Raw genomic sequence first — 19,800 nt, forward strand, 5'->3', positions numbered from 1 at the left:
ACACTCTTTTAAGTCAATGGTCTATATGACTGTGTCCACATCTAGCATTTCTGCCTCTCACAATTGGTGGGAAATATCTGTACCGCCTGTGGACCTCAGTGCTCCTCCCAGTGGGGTTTCCAGTGTGACACAGCTATGCTCCTCCCAGGGGAGTGTGGGGCACCAGCTGGGGGCCCCCGCTCCATCTGATGAGGTCTCTTTGCCATCCCCACCCCGCCTGGGCTGCTTGCTGGCCCACCGAGACTAAAGCCAGGGGCTGGCTCGTCCTGGAGCCTCTGGTCCTCCTCTGGCAGGCAGGCCTGGGGCTGGGACACTCTCCCGGGTGTGTCCCAGCTGGAACCCCTCCATGTGAGCCCATGAGGAGGAAGAATGGTCCCAGAGAGGACCGCAGCACTGTGCTCTAATTAGCTGCGCCAGAGTGCCAATGTGCTCAGCTTCAATGGCAGGGAAAGTTCCAGCACTTGATAAAGAGAGGCCCTTCCTGCTCTAACTTTTCATCCATCTACGCTACGGCTGTGATGATAAACACACGTAACGCACACCCCACCTTTCCAAATCAAAACCACTGTATGCTGGGAAGAAAAGAGAGGAAATTGCCATTTTTCTGTAATTTGGGAAAAATCTGTAAGATATCAATAAATAAAGGGGGGGGTGGGAATTTCTAGAAAAAACAGCCGTGTGCACTAAGAGCCTCTGATATGTACTGAGTGTTGGGAAAAGAGGTAAAGGTTTCCCCAGCATCCCATGTAAGCCCACCACAATCCTAAGTGGTTACTATGTGACGCCCTCCACCCAGGAAAAGGAGGATTTTCGCAAACTGAGGCACCTCGATCACCTGTTTAAGGTCTCAGAGCTAAACAGTGGCCCCGGAGGGTCTCAAAGCAGGTCTGTCCACCTCTGAAGCCTTAAGTCATGGGACTATGGTATTTCACTGAAAAAAGCCCACGAGATGGGGCCTTTGGGGAGGACATCCCACACTCAGTTACAGTTCCTCACTGTGCAACTAGCCACAGGGGTGCTGACTGAGCCAGGCAGGGGAGGGAGGCCACGGAGAGCCCTGCGCCCACCAGCACGTCCTCCAACAAAAAAATCAATCCATAAAAAAACACAAAGAGTGGGTCTTGCAAAATGAGATATCAGAGGTCATGGGAGGGAAAAAAGCAGCCCCCTCCTTTTGGGTAGTGCTGCAAGGAACCCAGATGTGCGCGTTTCCAGGTTCTCTCTCACCCAGAGAGGGTGTGTGTGTGTGTGGGGGGGCAGGCAGCCCCTTCTCTCACCTGGATCCCAGCCTGCTATGTCCAACGCCTCACTCTGAAGCAGGACCACGCTGTCCCGATGCACCCCAAAGGCTCACCACTCCCTGTGGAGCCAGAGTGAGGTGGCAATTCCTCCGGTTCTGTGCTCCGCACCCCCCCCGGGGAGGGAGGAAGGGGGATCCTCAGGTCTGCCTCCCGAAGCCTGTCTCCAATGGTCTCAAAGCCAAAGGACACTTTAAAGATCTAAGTGATTCTGTATCCAGCGCTCAGAGCGGATTAAAGAGAGCCCTCCAAAGTCACCCAAGAGGTCGGCCTCTGGCTCCCAGCTACTTCCTCACCCACACTCCCAAATCGAAACACACAGGTGAAGTTTTACGTGGAGTTGGCAGAATGACCCACAGCTGCTGCGACATGGGGCCGCCCTCCGTCCCTGCGACAGGGAAGCCCGCGGGCTCCTGGACACGGTGACCACATGTGGATTTGAGGTGCTTCGGAGATCCCTTTGTTCTTCCCTGACAGGAAGAGCCGGGCAACGTTTGCCCTCCCGGCCCCGGTCGCCAGCTGGGCAGCCCTGCTGGTTCTCTTTCATTGAATTCGGAAGGACGAGGGGACGTGGACCAGCGGCCATTACTACAGGACTTACTGGCCGTGGCCCTTTGATCACGAGCTGGCTCTGACAGGTGTCACCTGCAGGCAACACATCAGCCTTTTAAAAGGCGGATCCCATCACATGATGGTCCAGGAAGAATGTGAAAGAATCCTGGTTGGTCCCGTCACAGGGCAATAAATATTGCATGTGTTGTTACTGTGCTGAGGAGAAGTCTGGCTTCCAAACGGCTAGGCGTTATTACTATGATTATCTCTCTTTAACGATTCTGATTTGGGCCCCACCCTGACTTCGTGACGTGGAGTACAGTTAGAGCTAGTCCCAACAGCGTGGGGAAGGCAATTAGAGGCAGAGGAAAAAAAAAAAAAGAAGAGAAAGAAAGCAAAAGACAAGACAAAGCAAAGCACAGAACGGATCTGCCACCAACCTTGATTTTTCACTTCGGCAAATTCCTTGTTGTACTCTTCCAGAGTTTCCCTAAGCTTCTGGTTCTCTGTTTCAATGTCGTGCAGACGCTGCACTTTGAGCTGGAGCTGCTGCCCAAGGTCCAGAGCAGGCACGGGATCTACAGGAGAGGAAAACGCCTGTCACCCTACTCTGGCCATGGACCGGCCACGTTCATGGCCACGCGGAGGTTCGGAGCGGGCCATCTGCGGTGCCCAGGAGGTCAGCCTCCCGCGGGCTCCCCTGTGCATGCCCCCGCTTGCCAGAAGCCAGGGTACCTGTGGCCTCCCTGCCCCCCACAGAGCCCCGGGCCCCACGGCTGGCTGGCTGGGGATGCTTCTCTACGGCCTACAAAGGATGTGTACGCAGACGCACCCTCCAGGGTCACAGCCTATGGACGCGCGCGGCCCAGGAGCGGCCACGGGCGCACTGGGATTTGCCCACTGCTCTGGCATGGTGTGACACTCAAAGGATTTCTCGGTCCTCGATCAGACTGACAGGAAAGGGATACGTGAGGAGGTGGCAAGGGGAGGAACCCCGGGAAAGTCCACCAGGCTTGCAGGATGGACAGTGTGTGGCAAGGTGCCATAAGCCTCGAGTTTCCAGTAATTCTTAGGAAGCTGGAAATAACACCTGATCCTCTGACAGCGTCTCACCATCAGACACACTCTGACGGACGTTTTCTCTGAGCTTCCCCGCAATCCTAGGAAGGGGATGTGACGGTGTGTCGCGTTCCTGTCACACAAGTGGAGACTAAAGCTCGGGGGAGCACAGTGACTTGCCCAAGGTTTCCCGGCTACTTAGCGGGCCTGCCAGCTGGGGGGGCCAAGACACCCCGGATCATAGTACCGACGGCAGGAGACCGCACCTGGTCACGTGGGGTCCTGTGGCCAACTCGGTGTACCAACTGCAATCAGGCTGACTTACACAAAACTGGATTTTAACCTCGAATTTGAGACTGCAGACACAGAATTTGCAATACTGACTCTTGGCCTTTGACTTTACCGCTAATTCAGCGTGAAATGGAGAGATGTTAGATGCTCTCCGGGCGTCGATCTGCTCTTTATTTTTCCTTCTGCCGCCTGAAAGGCACTTCTGGTCCACCTGCTGGGCACCGGTGGAGTGCCTCCCCTAGAATTCTCGGGCCCCATCGGAGTGGAATACCCCAGTCTGCTGGGCTTAGAAGAGATTACTGAAGATATTTCTGGTATGGACGCCAGCCTCACTTGTGAGGTGGCTGCAAAGATTTAGTCTCTGCTTGAGGAATGCTAAACACCAAGCCCTGTGGATCAACAAGGGTATATATTCAAGAGCTCACTTAATTTTCAAATACCAGTGTCATTAATTTTCAGACCACCCTCGGTTCCTGGAAGCAAGGGGAGATCTCCCCTCCCTTAGTGGGCCAGGCCGCCGGGAGCCAGGAACTCTGTGAGATGCCAATGTCTCTGCAGAGTTTACAGAAAGGCAGGCACTGGGAAATGTCCAGTGCCACGGCAGACCTGCACGTGGGGCTTTAACACAACACTGCCCGTCACGTGACACCCGTGGCCAGGGGGGCATTTATCCTGGGTGTATACACAGTTTATGACTACATCGTTTTCTCATTTGTGGCTTTTCGTTATTATTTTCATCAGCATTAAAATATTTACATTAAATTAGATTTCAAAAGCTATTTTGGGGAGACGGTTCCTTGTAACTAGGGGTAGTGATAACACCAGAGGCTGAATTCCTCCAAACGTTCCAGGTGCAGGGTTTTTGTCCTGTTTTTTTTTCATTCCACGCTTCTCCTTCCTACCTCCCCACCTCCGACCCCCACCTTTTTCACCCTTCTCCCTGTGGTCTCACGCTGGGCAACTGGCCTGAAGGACACAAACAGGATGCCCAGGGCCCCCTTCATCTAGAACTCCCATCTGAACTTGACACCAAGGTCAGGGAAGGATTGAGGAGAAGGAGAACCGCCGTACTTGGATACAATTCTATTAACGTTTGCGCACGTAGGCTTTCTGGCACAACTGCCCATACAAATTATATTTTTACAGAGCTAAGCTAGTGTCCTGCCCTCTCCATCCCGAAAATTTCTGTCGACAACTTTTCTAGTCCATTCCTTTTAAAAGGCCAGGACCCACTGTGTCTGCTTCGAATAAAAAATAGCTTCTCTCATTTGATTCAGCCAGGAACTCAGTGACATATAAAAAATAACATGCACATTATCAAGTGAATGGGAACTAGACCTTTAGACAAAATTTCAAAGCATTACATCGTAAATGAAAATTCTGGCAATCTCATAATTATTCATTAGGCATGTATATTTAATTTAACACTATTAAAGGTTAATGCCTAAGTAGCAAAACTGGTCACAGAATAAAGAATGAATGTTCAAACATCTCTATGCATTAAACTTCAAACTTTACTGCAGTACAGTTGAATGACTAGATGCCTACAGCATTTGAATATTGTTTTGGATTATGTAAAAGGCATTGCTAAAGTACCTCTTAGGCTTAATTTTTATTACTTGTATTAAAGGAACAGCTAATTACCACATGACAATATAATGACTCTAGCATGTTTGGGCTGGAGACCAAAACAATGAATCTCGGCATGCCAAACCCCAACCTGTATGTTAATCCAGGGGAAATCATGGCTTTTTGTCTCGTTAATGATTCCCGATGCCATTAAACCCCACACAAGTATTGTTGGGTCTCACTCTGAACGTCACAAGCCTCTGACCTCAATTAGGGAACTGTCTGGGGGAGGCCAGGGGACACACCCATGAGAGGGACAGGAACACACGAAATCCTGCAAAACCGTCTGCACTGCCTCTTCCAATTCAATGGGCTTTATCGTCGGTTCCAACCACCCAACATGACAAACTTCCAAAGTGTTTTACAATCATCTTGATAGTTAATTCCTAAAACGCTCTTTGAGGCATTACATAGCTCATTATGCAACACAGGACCCAGAACGTAATTACAACAAACAACAACAATACCATCACCTGTATTTATCCAGCACCTTCTCTGATGTACATGTAACATGACCTCATTAATTCCAGCCGTCACAGTCAGAGGTCGGGGGAAGGGCCGCTAGCATCCCACCCAGGGACAGTGGGGAGGGGGAGGGGAGAAGTCAGAGGCAAACAGACACACACAATTCTAATTAAGATTTCTGCTTCCTGAACCAGCAGCCAACTAAATTATACTGTCTCTTCAAGTACTAATTTAACAAGTATTTCCTACGCATCTCTCTGCTCCGGGCAAGGCCCGGGTGAGGCGCTGGAATGGACATGCAGCAGAATCAGCTGGGACCAGCCTCACAGTAGAGACACACCAAGTTCACAAATGACCAAAGAGAAAGCAAGGAGGGCGACACTGAAGATGAGATGAGCAGAAGAGCACACCTGGATGGAGACAACTGGCAAAGGTAAACTCTACTAGGTTCTTGGGGGGGGGGGGGGGGGAGCATGGCGGTGAAAAGACAAAATCATTGCTCTCAAAGGCTTGACATTCTACTGAAATGAAGGAAACTGAAAAAAAAAAAAAAGCAAATCTAAACAAAACAAAATACTTTCAAGTATTGCCAAACAGCAGTAAGAGAGGAAACAGGGTGTGGGAACAGGGAATGGGTCCTGGAGGCAGATGGACAGGGAGGGCCTCTTGGAAGAGGTGGCACTCAGAATCAGATCTGGGTGGCAAAGAGGAGAAACTCCAAAGCCTCTTGGCAGAGGGAAGAGCAGTGCAAAGGCCCAGAGGCAGGTATGAATGTGGCATATCTGAGGCACAGAGAAAAGCCAGCAAGGCCGCAGCAGTGAAGGGAAGAGAGCCGCAAGGGACACATCGTCAGTGAGGCCTGTGCTTATGGAGCTAAAGGAGAACACGAACAAAGGTAAGGTGAGAAGTAGAAGACATAAAGAAGAATCAAACTGAATTCTGGATCTGCAAATGCCACATCCGAGGTGCCCTGCCGTGTGGTAAGTACCGTGTCAGTCTCATAAAAATACAATGTCTGAATCAAGTTTGTATTCAGCTCGACTCTTGACAGGAAAACCCACCAGAGAAGAGGACTCTTGAAAGGTGAGCCGCAGGGCCACAAGAAGAAAACTGCAGTACTCAGAACCAAAAAACAGTTTGCTGGTTTAGTGGCAAAGTATTTAAGAGTTTTACGCTTCAAGACGAGTTACGCAATTTTCTTTTGAAAAGTTAAATGTTTCAAATTAGCTGCCCTGTTCTCTGATGGCAGATGGCTATCAGTAATATGCTGCCTGGCAGACATTTTTGAAAAAATAAATACACGGGCTACATCTTTGAAGTAGACTTGATATTTTAATACTTAGTGGGGAAAAAAACACTTCTTGAAAGAAACTCATGCTATAGTGACAGCATTTTAAAAGTAGTATTTGGAAACATTCCCATCATCATCTAAACTTATGGGCAAAGACAACGTCCTCTACAAAAATGTCTCAACTGCTAAAAACTACTGCAAAAATGCAAAGAAACAGGATAATCAGGGGAGTGGGGGGAGATAAGTTAATAAAGACAGAAGTAGAAATGACAAGAGATAATGGGATTAGTTGGCAAAGACAAAAACAGCTATTATAAGCCTGCTCAAAGATTTAAAGAAAAATATGAACACAATAAGGAGAGAAATGGAAGATACAAAGAAGAATCAGATGGAATTCTAGAGCCTGAAATACAGTGTCTGAAATGAAAGAAAAAAAAATTCCCTAGACTGACTTAACACCAGATTAGACACTGCAAAAGAAAAAAGATCAGTGAATTCAAAGACACAATCATAGCAAGTGTCTGAACAGAAAAAATGTTACTAAAACCTCAGCAACCTGTGGAATGGTACTGGGCGATCTAACATACCTGTCCTGGAGAGGGGCAAAGGGTATATTTGAAGAAACAGTGGTGAAATATTCCAAATTTGGTAAAGGTTACAAACCTAAAACTCTAAGAAACTCAACAAACTACAAACAGGATAAACATGGAACACCAATAAACCCCATCAAATTGCTGAAAAGAAGAATAAAAAGGCAATCTTAAAAGCCAAAGAAAAGAAGGCTCATTCTGTACAGGGGAAGAAAAATAAGACTAACTAGAGAACTCCTGTCAGAAACAAAGCAGGCCAGTCCTAAGAGAGAAAAAACAAAACCCAAAATCGCCAACATGCAGTTTTATACCCAACAAAACTATCTTTCAAAAAATGAGGTTGAGTTGTTTTTTTTTTCCCCTTCAGATGAATGGAAACTGGCAGAATTCAGTCAGCATACCTACACCATAAGAGATGTTAAAGGAAATGTTATAGACTGAAGGAAAATGTGCCAGATAGAAACCTGGATGTGTATGAAAGAATAAATAACACTGGAAATGGTAAATGTATGGGTAAAAATAAAATACTATTTTTCTCATTTTAATTTCCTTAAAAGATCACTGACTATTTAAAAGCAAAAATAATAGTGCTTGCTTCAGCAGCACATATACTAAAACTGGACCAGTATAGGGATAGCATGGCTGTGCACAAGGATGACATGCAAATTTGTGAAGCAGTCCATATTTTCTAAGGTGAAAGAAAAAAGCAAAAATAGTAACAATGTATTGTAGGGTCATAGCATATCTAGGAATAAACAAATAATGATACACAAAGGACTGGAAGGAGAAAAAAATAAGTGTATTGGAAGATTCTTACATTGTATGTGAAGTAGTATGATATTATTTGAAGGTATAGTGTAATAAATTAAAGATGCTGACTGTAAACCCTAAGTAATCGCTGAAAAAATAAGACAAAGTGTTACAGCTAATAAGACGATTGGGGAAGTAAAATAAGATCATAAAAAAATAATCAAATGAAGCAGGAAAAAAAACAAAAACAGGCAGCACAAGTAGAAAACAAACAGTAAGATGGAAGACTTAAACTCAACCTTATCTATAATTACATTAAATGTAAAAGATCTAACATTCCACTTAAAAAGAAGATTGTCAGACTGGATAATAAAGGAAGGCATAGCTGTTTACAAGAAATGCAACTTAAATATAATAACAAAAAATAGGTTAATAGTAAAAGGATAGAAAAAGATATAACATGAAAACATAATCAAAAGAAAGCTCAAGTGCCTAAATTAAAATCAGACAAAGGAAACTTTAGGATATGAAATATTATTAGGGATAAAGAAAATAATTGTATAAACTTAAAAGAACCAAATCATTGAGGTGCCTGGGTAGCTCTGTCAGTTAAGTGCCTGCCTTTGGCTCAGGTCGTGATCTCAGGGTCCTGGGATCAAGCTCTGCATGAGACCCCACACTCAGCGGGGAGTCTGCTTCTTGCTCTCCTTCCCTTTGCCCCTGCCCCCTCTTGTGCTGTCTCTGACTCTCAAATAAATAAACAAAATCTTAAAAAAAAAGAACTGAATCACTGACAAACTATAACAATACTAAAGATATATATAACCCCCCCAAAAGTTTCAAAAAACATCAATCAAAAACTGAAAGAACTGAAAGGGGGAAAAAAACCCACAATAATAAAGATCTCAAAACTGTTTTCACTAACAGGAAACTAAATATAAAATGGATACAAAAAACCTGAACAACACTGTCAACCAACTTGACCTGATTGTCATTTATAGAACACTTCACTGAACAACTACAGAATATGCATTCTCTTCAAGTGCACACAGACACTCATTAGGATAGAACATATACTAGACCATAGAACAAGTCTTGATAAATTTAAAGGAACAGAAATCATACGATGCATTTCCTGCAACCACAACGGAATAAATTAATGACATAACTCCTCTACCGCTACTTTAAGAAACTTGGGGGAAAAAAAAGAGTGAATAAAACCCAAAGTAATATGTTAGTAAATAATAAGAACAGAGAGTAATAAAACTTAAACGAGAGGGGGGAAAAAGAGAAAAAGGCAAGCAAAAGCTGGTTCTTAAAAAAATAATCATTAAAATTGACAAGACTCTAGCCAGAATGATCAAGGAGAAAAAAAAGAATTCACAAATTCTAAGATCGGGAATGATAAAGGAAGTATCACTACACATCCTACAGATATTTGGAAAGATAACAAAATATTATGAACAACATTATGCCAATACACAAAAATTTACATGAAATGGATCATTCCTTGAAAAACTACCAAAACTGACCCAAGAAGAAATAAAAAATCTTGATAGTCTTATAAATGTTAAAGAAGTTAAATTTATAGTGAAAAATTTCACTACAGAAGAAAGCACCAAAGAAAACCTCAAGCCCAGATGGCTTCACTGGTGAACTAGGGACGTTTTAGAGAAGAATAATACCTATCTTATACCAAAATAGATATGGTGTAATATAATATTGATATTATAGATATCTTACACCAAATCTTTCAGCAAATAGAGAAAGAGGCAGCACTTCTCAACTCATTTTATAAGACCAGCACTATATTGATACCAAAACTCAATAAAGATATTAAAAGGGGGAAAGAAACACCAAACAAGCAAAAAACCACTGTCCTATATTCCTTATGAACTTAAATGTGTAAGTCCTTAATAAAATATTAGCAAACTGATTCCAGCAAATTCTAAAAAGCACAATACATCATAACCAAGTTAAGATTTATCCTAGGAATACAAGGCTGGATTAATATTACACAATCCATCAAATAATTTCACCATATTAAGAGAACAAAGGTGAAAATTGTATGATCATCTCAATAGATGCAGGAAAAAATCTGACAGAATTCAGTACCTATTCATGACAAAAGCTCTTGGCAAACTATGAATAGAAGGACATTTTCTCAACCTCATAAAGAATGTCTATTAAAACCCCACAGCTAACATACTTAATGGTGAAAGACTGAATGCTTTTCCCTAAAGTTGGGACCAATGCAAGATGTCTGCTTTCTCTACTCACATTCACTGTCATACCTGAGGTCCTGGCCAGTACAAAAAAAAGAAAGAAAAAGAAATATTTGACATTACAGATTGGAAACAAATGTGGATACAGAAAACTTCAATAACTCTATCAAACAATTTAATCTAAATGGTATTTGTGAACAACCCACCCAACATCTACAAAGTACACCATCTCTTCAAGAGCACGAGAACATTCAAGATAGAATATCCTAAGGAATCTACCAAAAAACTTTTGAGAATAAGTAAGTTTGAAAAGGCCACAAATACAGTATTATTATATAAAAATTAACTGCATTTCTCTATAAAAGCAACAAATGGAAAACAAAGTTATGAAGAAAATACTATTTACTATGGCATCCAAAAACATGACCTACTTGGGGATATGCTGGACGAAATATGTGCCAACTTGCATGTTGAAAACTATAAAATATTGCTGAGGGAAATGACAAAAGACTTAAATAAATACACCATGTTTCAATCGAAAGATTCTATAGTGTTAAATTGTCAATTTTCCTCAGATTATCAACAGAGGAATTCTAGGACACACGTTTGTAAAAAAATGACAAGTTAAATCTACAATTTTATATTGAAATTCAACTAGCCAAAAACAATTCTGAAAAAGACCAGCGATGCCTAGATGGCATCTGCCTTCAGCGCAGGTCATGATCCGAGGGTCCTGGGATCAGAGTCCCACATCAGGCTCCTTGCTCAGTGGGGAGCCTGCTTCTCCCTCTGCCTGCCGCTCCCCCTGCTTGTGCACTCACGTGTGCTCTCTCCCTCTCTGACAAATAAATTAATAAATAAGTAAATAAAATCTTTAAAAAAAAAGGCAAAAGATAAAGGACTTACATTATCTGTTTAAGACCGACTATTAAGCTACAGTAACCAAGACAGTGTGACATTAACATAAGGATCGACACACAGAATAATGAAATAAAATAGACGATCTTTGTTGTATGTGTATATTACACATATATAAAGAAGGTCTAGAAAAAATCTCACACATAACATCCATTAATTTTCAATGAAACTTGACCCTAATCTTAAACCATACATAAAAATAAACTCAAAATGTATTGTAGGCCTAGAGGTAAAAGATAAAAATTATACAACTTCACCCAAAAAACACAACAGAAAAAAATTATAACCTAGGAAATAATTTCTTAGAACACAAAAAGAACCCAAACCATAATAATTTTAATAACTTGGGCTTTATTAAAATAAAAACTTATCCTTGTATGGGGAGACAACATTTGCAATGCATATATTTGACTGACAATACCAACTGATGGAGAGGACGTGGAGCAACTGGAACTCCCACTGGTTTCTCGCTGGGGGATAAAATGCCCCAACTACTTTGAAAAAACAGCTTGGCAGTTTCTTATCAAGCTAACCACATGCCTACCCTAGATCTCAGCAATTCTGGTCTTAGGTATGTATGTATGTATGTATTTATAAGATTTTATTTATTTATGAGAGACAGAGCGAGCATGAACAGGGACAGGAGCTGAGGGAAAGGGAGCAGACTCCCTTCTGAGCAGGGAGCCCAACTCGGGGCTCGATCCCAGGACCCTGGGACAATGACCTGAGCCAAAGGCAGACGCTTAACTGACTGAGCCACCCAGGCGGCCCTAGTCCCAGGTATTTAAAACGTATGTCCACATAATAACTGTTCACAAATGCTTACAGCAGGTTAATCACAACAGCCTCACGCTGGAAACAATACAAAGGTCCATCAGCAGGGGGATGGATAAGCACATTATATTCCACATGGTGGAATACCATTCACATCGAAAAGGAAAGGACCATGATACAGATGAACGACACACACCACGCTGAGGGGAGGAGGTCAGACACATAGGAGAACATGCTAGAGTCTCCATTTATGTGAATCTAATCGAGAGTGACAGAAATCCAATCAGTGGTTGCTGGGGTCTGGGATCACCAGGGAACTTCTGAGGCGATGGAAATGTTCTATATCCTGATTGTGAGGGTGGCCACACTATCAAATTGGACACTTAAGATGGGTGCGTTTTATTGTACGCAAATCATGCCTCTATCAAGTTGACTTTAAAATAGGATTTTTTTCGTGAGAGCAAGTTTTTTGTACTGCTGATAAAATATAAATTTGAAGTCGCTTTTATTCTTTTTTTTTTTTTTTAAAGATTTTATATTATTTGACAGAGAGAGAGACAGCGAGAGCAGGAACACAAGCAGGGGGAGTGGGAGAGGGAGAAGCAGGCTTCCCACGGAGCAGGGAGCCCGATGCGGGGCTCGATCCCAGGACCCTGGGATCATGACCTGAGCCGAAGGCAGACGCTTAACGACTGAGCCACCCAGGTGCCCCTGAAGTTGCTTTTATTCTTCATCACATCCTTTTAATTCCATTTTCAGCACGTGTCTTATAATGTACTTAATACACTTCTGTAATTACACACGGCTATCCTTTAAATAGGTAAATACATAAGCATATGCTGGGGGTATGAATTCAAGATTTGGGGTACACAAACAAAAGTAGTTTGGAGACCACTGACTTAGACCCATCCAGCTGCCATGCAAAGGACGGATGGGAGAAGGGGGAGATAAGAGGGTGCCCCAGTGGGGCAAGAGGTCATGGTGGCCTGGATGAGGTGGGTGGTGGCATCTGGGAGCATAACACACAGCAGAAGGCACTTAGGGAGAGAATGTAGATGCAGAAAGGAAAAAGGCTAAGCAGAGTCTGGGATCTGCCGACATTCAGAGCCCAGTAAGGAGGAGGCAGCCTCAGCGATGGGGATGGAGTACAGCAGGTGGGGGGTGGGGAGGTCAGCAGGCATAAGTGGCTCTGGGAGTTTTGCTGTCATGGGGAGTAGAGAGCTGGCCCGTGGCTGGCAGATGTCACCCTCCTCTGATCACATGTACTTCTCAGTGAGGTACGAGGTGTGCGGAGATCAGGGTGGAAAGAAGGTATGAAACAGAACATGGATGGGGAAAAGGAGGTTAAGGCTGGGGCCAGTCTATGCTCTTCACACTTGAAGCGAACTGACATCCTCCAGTCTTCCTCTCGTTCTGGATTCTCTGGGTCACCATAAAGGAAGTGCAGGCACGCTCTGATAAAACCCAACAGTCTCGGTGAGGGACGTTCTAGAAGGAGGAGGATGCCACCGGACTTCATGGAGCGCGGCAGAGGCTGGGAAGCAGGGCTTCCGACTCACTGGGGCCCAGGTGTGCTGGGAAGGGAGTGAGGAGGCTGGTGGTGAGCTGCCTCTCCGGAGACACCACGAGGACTGGAGAGAATGAGCTCGCGAAAAGCAAGCCCACGTCTGTGCAGAGAGCACTTCGGGCAGCGGGGCCGTCCCCCGCCATCGGAGGGTGAATGTGCCCCTTGTGAGTGCCATCCCTGTGATGACATCACGGCGCGGCAGACGCTACTTTGCGCCGGGGCACTCTAGGCTAATGTAATCATACGATTACATAATTAACCCAGCTGTCTCATTAAGAAAATCAACTGGAATTCAGGGCATAATTAGTCATACAGCAATTAGCATGCTGATGAGCAACTGATGAAAAGCTGTCTAGATATCAAGTGTGCCAGGACCACCCCGGTTACGGCAAAGGGGGGAAGAGGTGACACACCTCCCCACGCAAGCGAACCCAGGATCCCCAAGTCCCGGAGGGTAAGTTCCCGCACTGGGTCCACGGACCGGGAAGGAGATTAGCAGGGAGAACCCAGAGGAGGAGAGGCAACACCCGAAAGTGGCGACCAGAGCTTAGCCGCCCATCTTGTCACGTTTGCCTTTCTTTAAAATGTAGCTAATTCCTCAGCCAGCAAACCTTCGGTGTGCAAAACGGAGAGGCTCATCGGGCCCCAAATTTGCTTGAAGCTGGGCAAGGAGGGTAGAGAAGCTACTTCCCTGTCTCGTTTACAGTGACCCCAGTGCTGGGCAGAGCGTGACTGTCCCTTGGCCTCTAGTCCCCAAGCTGCTTCGGGACCAGCTCTGGCCCAGCAGAGAGACAGGAGGGCATCTGCAACCCAAAGCCTTCATAGCTCAGCCCTGGTTCCTCTTCTGTCCCATCAGGGTGCTGGTTGGTGGCTAATAATTCTTGCGTGTGAATGAAAATGTTTTATGAAGGTAAACTGAAAATGTGCAAAGGGGATCCTGAGGTTACAGAGTTCTCCCTGGAGGGGCCAGGGCACCAGCCTGGCTGCCAACACCAGGAGATCTAGAATACACGGACTGGAGTAGCCCCACAGGATCAGGCTGGAGCGGCCACATCCCTACAGTCTTAAAAAAAATGCCACCAAGGAGCGTGTCCTTTACAACCTTGGTACGAGAAGCAAGGGCTGTTTCTAACTAAATCCTCAGACTTCGTTTGTTTTTTTTCCAGGAGCCTTGCTATTGGGATCCCTGAGTCGGGGACAGGCAGGGAAGGAGGAAGAACGGACGTAACAATATTTTCCAGTTTTAAGTGATGGTGTGTCCTCACTGGAAAAACAGGCATGTCAGGCACAAAGGCCCAGATGATTATTGTCTTCTTATGGAGGAGCATTAAAAAGCAGTTCTCAAAAATGATGACGTTCTACTTTATTTCTGGATCCTCAAATGCTAGGCGGCTGGTATATTTACCAGGGCAGGTTTTCCCGAATGCAAATTACAACCTCCTGGAGGAGTACCTCGGAGCAGGGGCATTTTCAAGGGAGCAGGGGCATTTTCAAGCAGGTTCTGAAAACGGAGTGGCCTCTCTTCACCTAGCTCTCCTTCAAGACTTCTGCAAACTAACACCTCGACTTACATACACCTGCAGGCCAGTTATTCCACGGAAATAAAGGGAGGGCGGGCGGTCGTGAAACATGGAGTTCTAGCAGTGTTTCATGAGTCAATGAATATTTTATATCACTGGTAATGTGCTTCCTCAGATTTAAATCTTAAAATAAACCCTTCCAGGCACTGCCTTTGTTTGAAGGGTTTGTGTCTGTAGGACCTAAACCACATCTTAGCAAGGAGTGAAAGATGATTCTCTCTGTTGGGGGGCTGCGGACAAAGGCTGGGCAGCGATGGAAGTTTGCAGAGAGAGGCTCTTCCGATGAATCTATACCCAAAGCAGAGAGGCTCTGTAGCCCGCCGTGCACAGGTGGGAGCCCCACCCCCACTGTGTCTTTTTCCCCTTTCTAATCTTCAAAAAATAAAACCACACCGTGACCAAGATGTTTCTGAGAAAGACACAGTTGTGTTTTACACAAATTGGTAAGTGTCTCACAAATACTCAACTGACTAGTGCTTCACAATTCTGATCTGTAATCCATTAATAAGGGCTATTCAGAAATGAAGATCATGATTATTTTCCTGATTTATGCTCCCCCCATTGTACAAATACATGCTTATTGTAAAAAAAAAAAAAATCTGAAAAGTATCAAGAAGCAAGAGCAAGTCACCCACGCAAGGTTAATTCCTGGCAGATTATGCATACCATCATAATTCTGCTCAGAATACAGTAACATTCCAGCTCTGCAAGAGCCTTTTTAAGAGGTCATTCTAGAATATTTCCAGCTATCGGAGAGGATCCCACTTTAAGAGCGGGGCCATTTATTTCTCCTTCCACTGCAGTTAGGGATGGAGGCTGCCTGTTTAGCCTGTTTAACTGTGGGGATATTTTCTCAAAGGCTGTGTAGTCCCCCATCAGGCAAAAAGGAACCACCCAGGGGCTGGCAAGGGCCGGCTCAATCCCATTTGTACCTTAGGTGCTCTAGGGCCTGGTACAAAACGCACTGCCAGAGAGTGCTGGCTGAGGGAATGTGTTAACAGACCTGTTAAACAGCACACCTTGAACCTTTTCTTACACACTCAGGATCACTGTTGTTGATGGATATTCACTGAACGTGGCTCTCACCCACAAATACAGGTGCCCATGCAGAAGGACACTGGCCTCCTGGGGGAACCGGTCGCAGAGGGACTCCCCCTCTGGAGGGGCCTCGCCCAGGTGTCCTTACCAAATCATGTTGTTGGCAGATGACTGTGATGCTCTTGTTCATGGGGCTCATCAGCAAGTAGTAAATATAAATCTCAACCAGAGGTATATTAAAATAAAAAACTTAAATATGTCCAAGTTGAAGCCACTCCTATAGGTTGACCATAGACATTAGGATAAAAAAATCTGTCCATGATGAAACTGACAGATGAAGCCATCTTGACTAACGTAGTAAAATCCTAACTTATTTATGAATCGAAATGTAAAACTGCTCTCCTGCCTCCATGACACTGACAATAAAGGCAAAGGCCATTTTCAATTAGAACAATGATTAGAGAAGAAAGAAATCAGGAAGACAGGTTAATCCTCCAAACTGTCTGTTGGTCTTCCTTTTAAGATGGATTTATTTATTTTAGAAAGAAAGAGGGTAGGGGGGGCAGAGGGAGAGAGAATCTCAAGCAGACTCTCCGCTGAGCGTGGAGTCTGACGCTGATCTCACGACCCCGAGATCATGACTTGACTAAAATCAAGAGTTGGATGCTTAACCGACTGAGACACCCAGGCACCCTATTGGTCTTCCCTTTAATTAATAAACCAGAGGGAACCATGTAAGTAAGCGCTGAAGGAAGCGACGCTGCTCTCACCGTGTCCGAGCGAGGGCTGTCCCGGTCACCTTCCTCAATCATCTACCCTACCTCCTTCATGCAGCTGAAATCCATTTCCCTCTAATTTTACTCCCGCCACCCAACACTGAGTGACCTCAACTCTCCCTCCCCATGTCCCCTTGGGACATCTTTCTAATCTGTTGTCCCAACTGCAGTCAGGATGACATTTTTTTTAAAAAGATTTTATTTATTTATTTGACAGAGACAGAGCGAATGAGCATAAGCAGGGGGAGCAATGGACAGAGGGAGAGGGAGAAGAAGGCTTCCCGCTGAGCAGGGAGCCCGATGCAGGACTCGATCCCAGGACCTTGGGATCATGACCTGAGCCAAAGGCAGATGCTTAACCGACTGAGCCACCCAGGCGCCCCAGGATGACATTTTTATTACGCCCATAGGATAGTGTCATTTCCCTGCTTACAAGCCATCCCTAGTTTTTGCCTGTTAGATGAAGTCCAGAATCCTTCACATAACCTACCAGGCCCCTGCCTGCCTTTGCAGCTAGGTAACCACACGGGTGTGCGCCCCTTACTCAGGCATAACTATTAGCAATGCCCCCTTGACAGTGTTTTGGTTTAGATGACATCGTACTTGGCCCCTCTTGTCACTGCCCAGGGCGGCTGCCTGGGACCCAGCCCAGCCCTCTCTGATCTACACTCTCATGCCCAATGGGCACTGTCTCCAAAATACTTGTCATACCTACATTTTAATTACTACGTGTGTGATTACTTTTAATGCCCACATTCCCACCACCCTCTGAAGTCCATGAAAACAAGAAGCCATCTGGCTGATTCACTCCCAACTCCACCCCTGGGGCTCAGCATGGTTCTGGGGACCCAGGGAGGAGACAGCTTCTGAGGTGCTTACCAACTAACCCCAGGGAGGGAGGGGTTGCAACAGAGTGGAAAGACAGCGTGCTTTGGCCAAAGTAAGCAGTGTGTTTCCGATAAAAAGCATCTTAAAATTCTCTCAAAATGGACCACGGAGTGAAGAACAATCCGGTGGCAAATGAGGAAGAAGGTAAATATGAGGGTCTTAACTATTTTATTTTATCTGTTTGGGGGACTCATCAGGAACGATTATATATCTAAATGTTTATTCAATGTCTTTAATACGAAGGCGCTTTGGCACAGAGAAATACCATTATTTGGGATTTGGGATGTGGAAGATGAACAAGAGGAAGGAGCCAGGGCTCCAAAGTTTCTTCCCCCTCCAGAGTGCTCTCCCTGGTGCCAGTGTCAATCTCGGGAGCATGGTCCAATGTGAACAATTAAATACTGCGCAACCTCAGAAAGCATGCTGAAGAAATAATGTGATCCTTTAATCTATGCATTCAACCAGTATTTACGGAGTTTCTGCTACGGGGCAGGCAGTGGGGGAGACGCTAGGAAAATGAGGAGGGACAAGACCACATTGCCCATCTCCCTGCCGGGCCAGAAGGGAAAACAGCGGAGTACCAATAGTTACAACAGAGGCAAACACAGGGTGCTGGGAGTGTGTGTGTGTGTGTGTGTGTGTGCGCGCGCGCGTGTGAAGGGGTAAGCAGACCTGGGAGGTCACGTAGGGGTGTGTGTGTGTGTGTGTGTGTGTGTGTGTGTGTGTGTGAAGGGGTAGGCAGACCTGGGAGGTCACGTAGGGGTGTGTGTGTGTGTGTGTGTGTGTGTGTGTGTGTGTGTGTGTGTGTGTGTGTGTGAAGGGGTAGGCAGACCTGGGAGGTCACGTAGGGGTGTGTGTGTGTGTGTGTGTGTGTGTGTGTGTGTGTGTGTGTGTGTGTGTGTGAAGGGGTAGGCAGACCTGGGAGGTCACGTAGGGGAGTGTGTGTGTGTGTGTGTGTGTGTGTGTGTGTGTGTGTGTGTGTGTGTGAAGGGGTAGGCAGACCTGGGAGGTCACGTAGGGGAGTGTGTGTGTGTGTGTGTGTGTGTGTGTGTGTGTGTGTGTGAAGGGTTAAGCAGACCTGGGAGGTCACGTAGGAGTGCCTCAAGTTCATCTGGAGGAGTAAGGTATCAGCTGAGAGGGGGCCTGGCCTGCCTGCAGGTGAAGAATAACCCATTCCTACAAGCATGGAGACTCGATTCCAGATACTGTAGATATGAGGGGGGGTGGCCTGAACTATGAAGTGGAGAGCAGAAGCAGGGATGGAGAGAAGCAGATGGAATCAAGAACATTCTGGAGACAGAATGGCCAGGACGTGGTGACCCTGCGCTGTGGTGTGAGCAGCTGGGTTGGAGGTGGTGCTGCTCGCTGAGAGAGGCAATGCAAGAAGGAGCCGGTCTGCTCTGGACACACTGGGTAGATTCGGGGGGGCCACCTGTCATCCCAGCGGGTTCGCACAGGAGCTACTGGATATGCAAGCTGACACTCGGAGGAGTCAGTACGGAGCCGGGATGGAGCTTTAAGAGCCACTAGTGTGCCCCTTGGTGAGCTCTGCTGCTGAGGACTCCGGGGTGGCTCTGGGGTGATGCACCCCCTTGGGGCATGCAACATATCACACCTGCGGCACACCAGGCCCTGCTCCAAGTCCTGGGCACAGGGTGATAAAGCAAAGCTGTCCTCAGGGAACTTTCATCCCAGTAGGACCACCAGGCGAGAAACAAGACAAGACACAAAATTTCCAGATTGGGGTGGAGAGGTGGGGAGAGGGGGCACACCTGAGTGGCTCAGTCTCTGGAGCTTGCGACTCTTGGTTTCGGCTCAGGTCATGATCTCAGGGTCATGAGATCAAGCCCCTCGTCAGGCTCCACACTCAACGTGGAGTCTGCCCGACATTCTTTCTCCCTCTTTGCTCCTCCCCCTGCTAATTCACTCTCTTTCTCTCTCAAATAAATAAATAAAATCTTTATTTAAAAAATGTATGGATGGGGGACAGTGGGGGTTGGTTCTGTCAGATTTCTGGGCCAGCCTCCTTAGTTGGTGGGGATTTGTCTCCACCTCTTCCTGGAGCCAGCTGGTCGGCTCTTACTGGGCTCCTGGAGCTGGGCCATATGA

The 19,800-nt window shown here is 45.9% G+C and overlaps 1 protein-coding gene and 1 non-coding gene across 7 annotated transcripts in view; one reads left to right on the top strand and one right to left on the bottom strand.

Moving 5' to 3' along the window:
* CUX1 (cut like homeobox 1) overlaps window positions 1–19,800 on the bottom strand; it is a 350,704-nt gene that overhangs the window by 138,321 nt on the left and 192,583 nt on the right. For all 6 annotated transcript variants that reach the window (XM_028110256.2, XM_028110255.2, XM_028110254.2 and 3 more), the window contains exon 5: window positions 2,291–2,428. In XM_028110256.2, coding sequence (XP_027966057.1) covers window positions 2,291–2,428 — 138 coding nt within the window. The remainder of the gene's footprint in view (window positions 1–2,290; window positions 2,429–19,800) is intronic.
* On the top strand, window positions 7,763–7,864 carry LOC114214577 (U6 spliceosomal RNA). The gene has a single exon (XR_003610454.1). It is a non-coding gene; the product is annotated as a U6 spliceosomal RNA (small nuclear RNA).

Source organism: Eumetopias jubatus, unplaced genomic scaffold (assembly GCF_037043125.1).
Source record: "Eumetopias jubatus isolate StellerSeaLion01/CBP00866 unplaced genomic scaffold, mEumJub1_p1.0 scaffold_12, whole genome shotgun sequence".
Taxonomy (NCBI): domain Eukaryota; kingdom Metazoa; phylum Chordata; class Mammalia; order Carnivora; family Otariidae; genus Eumetopias; species Eumetopias jubatus.